Below are 13,516 nucleotides of genomic sequence, written 5' to 3' on the forward strand. Positions count from 1 at the left end.
CGGGTCGGAGAAAACCCGTTCTTGGCTGTGCGACCTTCTGACGACGCGCTTGGGTTCGCCGCGCGCCCCGCGGGCCTGGAGCGAACCCCCCGCGCAGAGCCCGGCGGGAGCCCCGACGCCAGCTGCGGTCACGCGCGACTGTGGCGGTGGCGGGTCGCCTTGTGCCGCCTACGTCCCGCGTCCTGCCCGGAGCTTCGGTCGAGGGGCGGGAGGCCGGAGAGCTTCAGCTCTGTGCGGAGAAGCGTGGGGGGCGCTTCGCCTGCATCGGGCAGGGACAGGCGAGGGGACAGTGTCTCCTAACCCGGGTCCTGCCGACACGGCGGCGGCTCGGCCGTGGGGCGGCGGCGCTACGGTAGCGGAGGTGAGCGAGGGCCGCGGGGCGGGGCAGAGGGAGGAGACGGAGCGGGGAAGCCGTGGCGGCGCCGCGGGGAGCGCAGCGCCGCGGGCTCCGGAGACGAAAGCTCCCGCGGAGACGTCGTTGCAGCCTCAGCCGCGGCAGCTACGGACGCGCGGGCTCCGGCGCAGGCGCCGCCTAGCGAGGCCCGGACGCGCGGCTCGTCACGCGGCGCTTCGGAAAGGGCCCGCGGCCAGGGTCTCGCGGTCTCTGACGTAGCAGGACCTTCAGATCCTCCCCTTCCTCCTGCGGTGGAACTTCCCCTCCTAAATGAGGTGACGGTGAATCCGCGCGCGCCTGCCCGGGAAGTCCCGATCTCCGGATCCGTGAAGCTCCCAAATCAGGACAGCGACGGCGCCGGGAGGGAAGCACGTGCACCTCGGTGCCCGCCCGGCCGGCCCCAGCGCGCGGCCCGCCCGCCCGCAGCGGAGTGTTGCTCCCTCGGAGCCTCACCGCCCCACGCGTCCAGGCTTTGCCTGCGGCTAAAGAACCCGGAGCATGTTGGAGTTCCCCGGCTTGGAACCCGGAGCCGCGGCACGTACCGGCCGGACGCACGAGCTTGGGCCCGTCTCCCCGGGTCCCGGCCACGGCTGCTTCCCCCGGACTGGGGCAGGGCTCGCGTCAAAGGCTCGTTCCAGCTTCGATGCGCTGTGCTTAAACGGAAACTGCGACAAGGAAATGGGTGCCTTCAGGAAGATGGATTAGGTTGTGAGGTCGAGTCACTCCCCGGGAGCGCACCTGCTTCCCGACACACAGCGGGTGATTAAGACAATCTGTTCACAATATTTAAAATTTTTATGTGTTTGGTCTCTCAAATCCATAGATACACTGAGTTCTTCTAAAGGCCCTTTTCAGCTCTATTATTCTATGCTTAAAATATAAATCAAGCCAAATAAATACTGTAGTAGACCACTGAGGTTTTTTTTTTTTTTTTTTTTTTTTTTTTTAAAGATTTTATTTATTTATTTGACAGACAGAGATCACAAGTAGGCAGAGAGGCAGGCAGAGAGAGAGGAAGGGAAGCAGGCTCCCTGCTGAGCAGAGAGCCCGATGCGGGGCTCGATCTCAGGACCCTGAGATCATGACCTGAGCCGAAGGCAGAGGCCTTAACCCTCTGAGCCACCCAGGCGCCCCGACCACTGAGGTTTTAAAATTCCAGGACAGAAGTCTTATTTTTGATCTGTGTATTTCCCTCAAAGCCCAGCATTACTCCTTCCATAGCAGGGACTCAAGGAACTATCTCTGTGTTACGGTTATTTGTTTTGCTGTGTTTGTCAAGTATATTTCCAACACTGTTTGTCAAGTATATTTCCAACACTGTAACATTAATGAATTGCTTTCAAAATTCATTATTAATTATAATGTCTATTTCTTACCACCCAAATCTTACAAAAACAAGAAAACAAATGAGAAACAGGTGAGAAAAATATGCTGTTCCTTAGTTTTCCTGTGAGATAGCTTTTCCATGCTTTAGATGACACGAATAATAAAATTTAAAAACCCAATACGAATCTAGTTTCACATGCACTAACAGACATCTCAGGCTTTCTACCTTAAAATCAGAAAGACAAGAATTCAAATTGCTGAAGAGATTCTACTACGCATATGTCACATAATCTATGGCACATGTTCCATTACTCACTGAAAACTAGTTAACTTTGGGAAGCAGCCCTGGAAAGGAAGACGGCATGGGAAAAAAAGGATGATATTCTTTGCATAAACTTGAAAGCCACACACATCACCTGGAGTACTCGAGTTTACAGGGAAAGCGCAGGGAAAAGAGAATCCACACACACCTACACAAGCAGGTGTGAAACACATTACATAGAAACACATGACTTTCACTAATTCATTTGCACTTTATCCTTTTTAATAGAAATTAAATTAGTCACTCAATGTACATAATGTAGTGTGTTTTCCAGGCTGGATGCTTTTCAGCGTTTACTTTTGTGTCTCTATGAATAGCACGGGAAATGTTATTCACCATCCAAGATGTGGTGAACAGGGTCTAACTATATGTAACAGAGGACAGAGGGATCAGAGTTAATTTGTAGCTAACAACACTAGAAAATAAAAAAAACAAAAACACAGACCTGCAGTAATATCCACATGCATTATTAGCCAAGATTCAAAGTTAACCCAACCCACACAGATTTCTTCTAAGCTGAGAGCACACACAGAAAGGGATGACTTTATCGAGATCCATAGCCATAGTAGTAAGGCTCATCAGGGCGGAATCCGTAAGCTGTGGCAGGGCGTCCAAGAATGCCAACTGGCTGGCCAAAGCCATCCATTCCAAGGCTGGAAAGAGAAAAAGGTGTGGTAAGTTATATTGTTCATCACCCAACCACAATGTAGGCCAAGGGAGTCTGGGAACTTTACACCACCAAGATTTTCTTCCTAGCAGCAAAAGTGATTTATGTGGCTATCATTAGGCAGGCCTTTCTCTTGTGTGCGTGTGTGTATAGGTATACACACACACACATATGAAATATACACAAATATACATATACATTATATAATATGTATAGTATTAAATTAATTTAGTCACAAATATGTGTATAATATTTACTTCTAACAATGTGTTAAAAAGTGGGAAACCTCTGTCATCAGGTGCTATTCAAGACAGAAAGGAGGCCAGATCAGAAGAGCTTTAATAAATTACATTCATATATGGCTTTTATGCTAGAATATGAAAAGATGTTATGTGCTGGCAAGTATCAGTAATACACTGCTAGGGAATGATAAAACTAAAACTGTAGTAAGATGAGTTTTATTATTCATCATAAGATCATCTTTTCATATGAAGATACAGTATTATTAATAAGGACATGCATTTTGAATTTTAGTAGTAAACTCTAACCTAGGGCCAAATCATACTATAAGCCTAAACTGAAAGAGTAAGACAAGGAATTTTACAATATTTAAGTTAGCCAGATTTGTTCTGCAAATCCTTCTCTGAGTCCTCAATTTAAAAAACCCAAATAAATCATACATGTTTCTTTTGAATGACAGTAAGACAATTATAAATTTTGTTTCAGTTTATTCTATGGAAATAACAGAAGCCTATAATGTTCAGAGTTATAAAGATACTTGAAGCATGGATAACCTTTATTACTTTAAAAATTATTCTTTCATCTACTGATAGATTTAAAAGAAAATCTTTTCTCCAAAGCACTTGTTAAGGGTCAGAGAATTCTGCAACACTTAGCAAAACGACAAGAGACTTATTTTGTCAGGCGGAGATGGCAGCTATGACATGCCCATGCACGGCTCATGCAGGGAGTGCTAGTGAGCTCATGTCCGACCAAAGGGAACAACTTATGACGCAGAAACAGAAACTTGGAAAAAACAAACACATTTAAATGTTTTAATATTAGAGAGTATACTAGATGGAAAGATACTTTATCAGCAAAATCTCAATATGACTAAAAAATAAAGAGGCACTAACTTCCTCTCACAACTCAAAAGGAGATTAAAACACAAAAGTACTATTGATTAAAAGGCTGTTTTAAATAACTTGTGTATGTGCACGTGTGTGCACGTGTGCACCAAGACGGACTGCGTACTTAATGTAGAGAACTAGAATATGTATAGGGCGTATTATTCATGTGAACTTACTGCTCGGGGAAACGGGTTTTCTGAGATAAAAGTTTTACGTTAGCATTCATTAGTGAGTGATCCTAAAGAAAACAAACTTTTCGGCTCCTTCTAAATAAAAAACCGTGTCTGTAATTCCTAAAAGTTGACCGACATGTTTTAAGTCTGAATTTTATTTTGAAATGGCGAAATATAGGCATGTCCTTCCTACTTTGGTCTCCTGGGAAGACATTTTAATTTTATGATGAAGCGAAACACTGCTCTAGAGGCAACTTGATTAAAGAAGTTTCAGGAAGTAATGCAGCCCATGAACTCAGATACACCCGTGTCAGTTAAAATCGAGGGAAAGCTGGCCACTGGCATTCTTCTCCTGAAGCCCTTAAGGCCAACAGACACTCACGTGTCCCAACAACTCTCAACTATGGCTGGTGGGACAGCTCATGACCTTCAACTCCTCCATTTTTCATCTCCTGCCCGCCTGCCCCGGACACTGGCTGGATTTTCAGCATCTCCTCTGAGCCGAAGAGCAGGAGACTTAGGTTAAACTCAAGTTAATTTTGTCTTTGTTTCTCAGCCTAGAGGTTTTCAGGAATTTGGGACCAAGAGGCAGCGTAGACTGGCAGAGAAACACACGAAGGCAAGTGAAGTGCAGCAAGAGGACAATCCCCAGAGGGGAGGGTGCCAGCCACGTTGCTCCCCAGAGGCCACTGTCCGTAACTCACCTAAGCAATGCTTTGGGTGGCCTGTAACTCTCTCAGGAATATCAGACCTTTTGTCAGGCTTGTGCTCACTGAGGAATGGCTCTTAAAGTTCTGAGAGCCTAAGGTCACTACACGTTCAAATTGCAAAACTGTATTTTATTTCTATGACCAAAAGGAAATCGTATTCCCACGTGACTCGACACCAGGGAAAAGGATAAACCTAGACATTAATCGATCTGCGTGGTGTAAATAGAAAAATGGATATTCTGTTTCTTAAAAAATGTCAGCCACATTGTTGGTAAGAATTTGCACCCCGAAGTCCTCTAAGGTAAGACTGGATCTTGAACACTGAAAATTTACTCAATAAAGTTCTATTTATGTGGTCAGCACTTCACTCAGAGACAAAAGTGTGTTCAGGCCAAAGTTTCTAGACTTCCACTGATACCGTTTGGGAAAAAATTTTAAGGAGAAAAATTAGAAACTCTTTAAGTGAGTTTTTCTGTAATTATCCACCATGTATCACAGATGCACTTGCTGTTTTAAGAAAATTAAGTCTGAAACATTATGACCAGTTTGGATGGCACTTTGATGTAAATCCTAGGTCCTTTTAGATTATGAAAGATCAGCTGTATCTACATAATTAATATCTTTTAAATAAAATTCACTCGGAAACAGAATAGCTTGATTATTTAATCTCTCGTTTGGTTCTAATATAGAGGGAAAATTAGATTTTCAGGATGCTGAATCCTGAGGATAGATGTTCTCTTGGGATATGTGGGCACATGTTGTACTTTCTCCTTTGAGATAAAGATGTGGCCTTGTTAATGTTGAATCTGGTTCAAAATGAGGAGAGTAAAACAGTAAGTATTCCTTTAAACAGGAGCAGATTTTTTATGTTTAAGTTCTAGAAGGGGACAGAAGCTGTGACTATAAAAGGGAAGTGCGGCAGCAAAAACTGTGCTTTCCTGATCCACTCAGGACTCAGAGGCACTGGCACACCCTCGCCAGGAACCCCAAGAACCAGGGACACTGAGCCGTGGTCTGCTGTTTGCGTTCTTGCCCCGTGGGACAGCTCCCCTTCAGATGAGAGTTGAGTGTTTATACCGGGTTTATATGTACCCGCTTTCTTCCTGGTACCCCTAACCTCCACAGAAAGGGTGTGTCCCTCTAGATCAGAGAATGCCACTCCTAGACCGCTTTTTTAAAGTAGAACTATGTAGTGTCATTTAACCACTATCCTCAATGTCCAGATGTCATTTTTTACCTTTAAATTAGCAAACATAACAAAATGCAATCTCTTCTTAAAAACACATATTTCTAGCTCAAAGAAAATGGTTCCTGTTTGCTGGGAAAAGGCAACCAGGAAAGGTGAGGCCCCCAAATCCTTCTGCTACTAAGTTTTATGTTCCAAGAACAGTGATTTGGGGGTACCTAGAAAGGAAAGTGACAAATTCTTCATGAGTAAAAAATTATATTTGAAATTCAACAATAAATATAAAATCACATCTAAAGCTTATCTTTAAACAAACATTTGGAAATCTAATAGCATTCAGCAAGCAGGAGACGGAATTTTCTGTAATAGTGACAAGGCTTCAAACAAATTTTTAACAGCATTCATTGTATTTCTAAACTTGCAGTAAATTAGGGAGGGGAGAAAAAGAAATCCAGGCATGACAAGTGATAGTTCCCATGCAGCACATTACAAGGGGAATGGCAGCCAGGAAGGGGTCCGAGGCACTCTGAGGCTCTGACTGGACTTCTGTGCCAGAGTTGACATTCCTGTAGAGAGGGAAGGAAATCACCTACCTCTAGCTGTTTGTGAGGCTTAATTAGTGCATATTTGTAAAGCACTTTGAAATCCTTGGATGAAAAGTGCTGCGTAAGTGAAAAGTATTATCATTATTTTATTAAAGTTAAGTAAAAGCAACACAAGTCTTTATCTTCTTTGAAATTCTCAAGTCAGAAAATGAATGCAGAGCAAATAACGAATATATCAGAGGATGCTACAAAAAATAAACAAAAAGTAAATTCAAGCCGCGTTCTCTTAACGTAGGTTCACAGAATCTTTGACTTGGAAACATGTTTGGAAATAATCTAAACTACGCTTCCATTCACAACAGCCTCGACTGGGTCTACAGAATTCTTTGCAAACATCTCCATAAATGGGAATCCTCACAAAGCAGCTCATTCCATTCACGGGCCCATCAAACTATTACAAAGTTTTTGTATCTTGATCTGAAATCTGTTAGTTCTAGAATTATCCTCTGGAACCACAAAAGAAAACGGATTCTTCTTTAATGAGGCTTTTTCACAACTCTCATTTAATCAATCCTCATGATATGGTCTCTGGGATGTTTACCATCTCATTTGCTCTCTAAAACAACTTTGCTACTTTTCAATGGTTATCTTAAATGAAGAAGTGAAAATAATGTAATACTGTATTTATTTTGTGGTCTGAAATCAGCACAGAATATAATGAGATCCTGTTTCTAACTCTCTAATACCATAGGCTAAAAATTCATTGATCTCAAATTTTTAAAGGAGTCCTTACCACAAAATGGCTCACATTGAATGTGTGTGTATGTGGGTGTGTAGTTGTGTGTATGTACACACACAGACACACACATGAAATTTTCATGTTGCCTTTCATCTTTTTGGTGTGGGTCTTTCTTCAGGAATTCTATTCTCCCTAAAATAAAATCCTTTGTGACAATATTTATATTTATAAATATATTTGTATTTATAGAGGGTAGTGATAGAGTGTAGTGATTTTTCCTAACTGCCTATCTTTGTGGTCTACAAAGAAGTTTGGAATTCTTTTGGGATTCTGAAGTGAAAGGACTTAACATAGGCTAACTTTCTTCGGAGGAAGCTTTCTAGGATATTATAGAGCTGCATAAAATGATCCTATAATAGCTTTCGAGTTCATTCTTTTTATTATTCCAATATATCAATCATAGAATCAAAATCAGTATTTTATTATCTAAGATTATAAATTGATCAGTAATTTCAGCTTAACTATAATTTGTCATGAGAAATTTAGAAATATGAAATTGTAGTAGTGCAATGTAATAGTGATCCTTTGTAGCCATCCATCCATCCATCCATCCATCCAAATGGACATGAGTTCCTACAATGTGTTAAGTATGGTGTTGACAGTCAATGTTAAAAGAAAAATGTGGTACTGGGAAGCCAATAATAAGACATGGTCCTTGACCACAGACTGGAGGCGACTAAACACAAACAGAATTCCTGTAATATGTTGTATTACCCTAGTACTTTTATAAATTACTACAGAAGAATAGAGGAGCAGCAGATATTGACTATATGGTGAGAGTATATTAGAGGTATGTATAAGTTGTTACAAAAGAATCTAGGGTGCTAGAAAGTCTTTAAAGAAAATACTTTTAAAGATTTATTTATTTATTTGCGAGTGAGCGAGCAAGCAGCAGGGAGGGCAGAGGGAGAGGGAGAGAGAGTCCCAAGGAGACACTGTGCCGAGCCTGGAGCCCAGTGCGGGTCTCAGTCTCACGACCCTGATGACCATGATCCCAGCTGAAACCAAGAGTCAGACACTTAACAGACTGCCACACAGGCACCGCCAAAATACTTTTATTTTAATGCGTCTGTCACTTCCTCACTATGTATCTTTTTACTTTATTTCCTATGAAACTGTAAGTACTATACAGGGGTAAAGACGGTCACTGTCTCATCAACTGCTGCACCGCTAACGGCCAGCTTCGTAGCGGGCACGGAGGCCTTCAGAAGAATTTCACTGTGTGAACGGACGGATCTACAAGGACAAGGAGGACTCACAGGTGAGGAAAGATGCTGCAGCCTGAGCGCGCAAGAAGGTGCTGAAGAACAGAAGCTGCTTACGTGAGAAGCCTTAGGGTTACGGTGAAAGCAGGTAACAGGAGAGAAGGCCAGAAACGGAGGGTAAGGCGAGACTTTGAAAGCTCTTCAGATGCCAGGCTAACTATCCACTTTGCAGAGTTGTCTATGGTTTTTGAAAATGGGGAAAACTTACTTCTGAGTTTTAGCAAGAGAACTGTGGCAACTATGGGTGTTAAGAGACAAAAGCTTGGGGAACATTTAAGAGAATATCATGGCTATCCATACACAGAGTGACAGGAGCCCGGAGAGGCAATGGCAGAGGAAACAATCAAATATGCTATCTTCCCTGATAAAAAAATGCTATCTTTTCTCTTTTGAAATCAGTTTAGTTATACTTCTACCATTAAAAAAAAAAAAAAGATTTTATTTATTTATTTGTCAGAGAGAGAGAGCACAAAGCAGGGAGAGCAGCAGGAAGAAGCAGGCACCCTTCTGAGCAGAAGCCCCATGTGGGACTTGATCCCAGAATGCTGGGATCATGATCTGAGCCACTCAGGCGCCCTATACTTCCACCATTTGAGAATGAAGGAAAAGAATTTCAAAACTGGCTGAAATTTTAGAGGTTATAGTTAATTGGAATGAAACAATTTTGGCACTTTCCTGCAGGCTTCATCAAATAACTAAGAGGGTGTGCTGTTCCATGCAGGTGAAATCAGACTGTACAAGTACTTTGCCTCTGCAATCAATAGGCTGAACTATGCTGTCAGAAAAGCATTTTTTTCCTTAAAATTCCTATATGTAGTAACAAGAGAAGTATAGATAGAATGATCTAATGCCTATAAAATTATACCTAGCAGGGAACCTGGGTGGCTCAGTTGGTTAAGCAACTGCCTTTGGCTCAGGTCAGGATCCTGAAGTCCCAGGATCTAGTCCCGCATCGGGCTGCCTGCCTGGTGGGGAGTCTACGTCTCTCTCTGCCCCTCACCACTCTCATATTCTTTCTCTCTCATTCTCTCTCTCTCAAATAAACAAAATCTTAAAAAAAAAAATTATACCTAGCATTAGATCTATTGAAATCTAAATGCCTGTAATTTATAAACCAACCACTAGATGGAGAGCTTGTCTTATCACTGAGTATCATTTGCTTTCACAAAGTTTTAAACCAAATTTTACCAAATTTAAACTCTCAGCAAATTCCACATTGACAGAATATGGTTTCCACTGCTTTCTCATATAGTCAATGCTCTCCTTTTATGAATGTGGGGGCCTATGAAAATGATAGAAGATGCCAATCATCTGGGTCACGGAAAGATGTAACGAACGCGCACATTAAGGTACTACTACTATATGACAACCTCTAAAATTTTCATTGAACGTGTCGAAAGCCTCTGTTTCTATAAATTTGTACATAATACATATTTGAGGCTGCTGAAGGGTGTTATTAAGCTTGAGCCTCTGTATTAGTGAGTAGATGAGCACAACTGAGCCGTCTTATGGTGAGCTTTACCAATACATACCAAGTGTTGCTATCATTTTCCATTTAGTTTTTATCACTAATCTTTTATATGCGTGAATATCAATTTTCCTTTTATTATGAGAAAACTAAATGGCTAATGAATCTTAAAGAATCACATTTTAGTGAAATCAAACCAAGTAATATTTTTCCAAAAATCAAGGCCAAGTGATATGAGTAGTGGGAGGCTGTATTTAAAGTGTTCATCTGGAATTTATTTAGAAAAAAAATTTTTAAAGACATCTGTCAGTTCTAAGGGGAAATATACCACCTTGGGGACAGATCCTTTCAACTTAGTTACTATACTAAGATGCTTCAGATAAAAACTAATTTGTAGTAATGATGGAAGAGGCATGTATAAAATAGTCACTGATTTATTCCAAATGGTAAAGAAATTCCACTTCACTGATGCTTCTCTAATTTCATTCAATTCACACTTCTCTTATAATGCATCTTAATCCGTTGTTTAACCCATCTCCAGGGGCTATTTTATTTTTTATGTGGAAGTATTATAGTTGGCACTTTTTCATATTATACCACTGCATTAATTTTCTAAATTCCTTTTTATTTTTAAAAATCTTATAGTGTAATTGAGATTCTTCTATTAACTCTAATTCTTCGGCATCTGCTCTTACTGTTGTACCTGACAATTCAACTCCATCACATTCCTTTCTTCATGAGCTTTACAGTTTTTTACTGTGTTCAACTTCAGGGGTTTTTTTTGTTTTTCTTTTTTGTTTTTAACTCATTATTTTTGCCTGTCTGTTGGCCCTTGAACATGGAAAATATTTCTACAGACAGGTTCTGTATTTGTTTATAATATATCAAGACCCTGGGGATTCCATTGTCCTGGAACAATTTTAATGACAATTTCTTGGTTTGGGGTTCCCTGAATTAGATGAATAACATAAATTCTGAACCCACTCATGCACACGGAGAAAGCTTATGCTTTCTCTTTCCCTTGGATGACTATCCTCCTAACCTAGGGCCTTGAAGCCAAAGATAAGTTTTGGTCACTTTTCTAGGCTGGTGAATTAAGATTATCTAGTCCTTTTTTCAGATGACGAAAAAAAGGCAGCCCACTGAAGTTCCAGGCTTTATATATGGAATTTAGTTTCATTCTCCTACAGTATATAACCTACACTTAGTTCAATATATTCTTGTGGGTGGTTATTGTGGGTGTGTGTGTGTGAGAGAGAGAAAGAGAGAGAGAGAGAGAGACTTATCTTTGTGAATCTGGTCATGAATTATGAATTTTTTGTTACATTTTATCCATCTTTTCTATATGTCTACATGGGGAGGACCTTCTAAGTCAGCTCAGTTTAACATCTTGCTGGAAGTCCTTTCCATTTCAGTCTTATTATTCTGCTCTGCACATTCAAGAAAAGAATGTTTCAACCCTGTATTCTGGTACTCAGAACTGGCTTGCCTGAGAAGAACAATGACTTGAAAGAAATAATTGGAGCCATGAGAAGATATTTTCTTTTTCCTTATTTGTAGCAATAAACCAAAAAAATACTCTGATAGGTGCCTAATGGAAGCTGTCAGATGTGATTATCAAGCCAAAGTGATATTTATTCAAACCTATAATGGTCTCAAACTTTCCTTAATAATCTTTTAATGAAAGTATACCATCTAGTCATCTGTAACTTACATTTCTTCAGTTAAGTCCAAGGACTTCTTGAAATTGGCAGTTCTATAATATCAAGCAGTGCCTCATTCCATACCACCAAATGTTAAGGAAACTTACTGAGCTGCTTAAGTAACCTCTAGGTCAATAAACTGAGTCATTAGCACCTCCTTTGAATAATTGTTTGTCTGTTACTAGCTCAACATTTATATAATCTGTCATAATACCTTGGTTTTTTAAGGTACAAAAATTATGGCTGTAGGCTTAAAGAAGAGAATATAACATAAGTAGCAATGTTTTCACAGTGATCGTTTAACCAGACTGCCTGGTACTGAGTGAGTTAAAGCCTGAACACCACAGCTAATTACTATGTAATGCTAACCTTAGTTGCTGGTTCATTTTGAGACTCTTTAAAATATGAACTGTGTATTTTACCCCTATGCACTCTCTTAATGATTTGTTTTTTTAGACTGAAATCACTTCCAGCCATCAGTTATACTCCTGGTCTCTACATATGCACTTCTCCAAGCACAAATATTTCTTTTTCCTATTGGTCTGCCAGCCCTGTCAGAGCAAATTTCACTTTAAACTAAATGCTATGATACTTAAAACCTCCTGGATTACTCAGGCTGCTAGTGCGATCTATGACCTTCCAAGAATGACAGCTGAACTTTCCAATTTGCTTATACTGCTTGGGGAACTAGAAAGCACATGCCAAATAGGAAAACGTTTCTGATGTTGAACAGAGAGAAGTTCTTGTTGGAGGTAGGAGCAGGAGACTATTAAGTACTGAAAAATACTAATAAGAAATGAAAAGAAACTAAACATGCTGCAAAGTCTAAGACCTTGAGCATAATTCAAAAGTTAATACTAGTACTAAAAACTTTTCAGTCCAATATAAATGCCCCTCAGTTGCTATAATTTAAGCACCATTCAGAGTCTTAAAGTGATAATGTATTACCAAAATGAACAAGTTCAAGAGATGGAAGAGAACCTAAAATTATCACAGGTACTGTGCAAAATGGACTATTGCCAGTTCCCCATCTTTCTTCATGAAACAGAAATCTGACATATGGACACAGAGTAAATATGGCTATCTAGCATGCATGCTATATGCCCCTCTCTCAGAAATGAAAAATTAACATTAAGCTTCTGCTAAAACCTTGTCTCCCAAATCCTTAAATTAGTAGTACAGTGTGAGGATATTTTCATATAGTTTTAAAACCTTTCACTTTCAAAAAAAAAACCTTTCACTTTCTTTTACTACTTTACACAAGAGGGGGACAAGTGTTTGTTATAAAAAAAATCTGAAAAATCTTATTGAATATAAGAAGCTTAATGTAACATTTCCAATTTATGTCATAGTCTACTTATTCACTTGTCTCAATAATTTTTAGGCTAATAAAAATCAAATGCTGGTTGATAAGTAGAGACTTATTTTGGTACCTAAAATCAAACCAAGTGACATTTTTCTAAAATTGAGGGTACAAGTATGGATAATAGAAACTATATTTTAATAAACTGAAAGTACATTGCTTTAGGTAGCTAAGCATGATAATGTGGAAATTTGATCCAAAATAATATTTATAATATTAAATGTACCACTAAGATGCATTGCCATACATTATTATGATATTTTAAAACATCTATTTTGGGCAATGTTACATAAATATTTCCAGCCACTAATTCAATAATTTCAGTAATCACTACAGGTCAGATAAATATTTCATAGTTATTTAGCATCCTCTAGAGCATTAAAAATCTTTTAATGAAAGTATACCAAAGTATACCAAGTATACTGTAGAATATGCCAACACTGCATTTATCACTACACAAACAGG

General features: G+C 39.9%; 1 protein-coding gene across 3 annotated transcripts in view; it reads right to left on the reverse strand.

Moving 5' to 3' along the window:
- Positions 1-2,242: 2,242 nt before the first annotated feature.
- Positions 2,243-13,516, reverse strand: part of KIFAP3 (kinesin associated protein 3) — a 181,291-nt gene continuing 170,017 nt past the window's right edge. For all 3 annotated transcript variants that reach the window (XM_059145292.1, XM_059145293.1, XM_059145294.1), the window contains one exon: positions 2,243-2,695. In XM_059145292.1, the coding sequence (XP_059001275.1) occupies positions 2,587-2,695 (109 nt within the window). In that variant the 3' untranslated portion in view covers positions 2,243-2,586. The remainder of the gene's footprint in view (positions 2,696-13,516) is intronic.

The sequence above is a fragment of the Mustela lutreola genome, chromosome 14 (genome assembly GCF_030435805.1).
Source record: "Mustela lutreola isolate mMusLut2 chromosome 14, mMusLut2.pri, whole genome shotgun sequence".
Classification (NCBI taxonomy): domain Eukaryota; kingdom Metazoa; phylum Chordata; class Mammalia; order Carnivora; family Mustelidae; genus Mustela; species Mustela lutreola.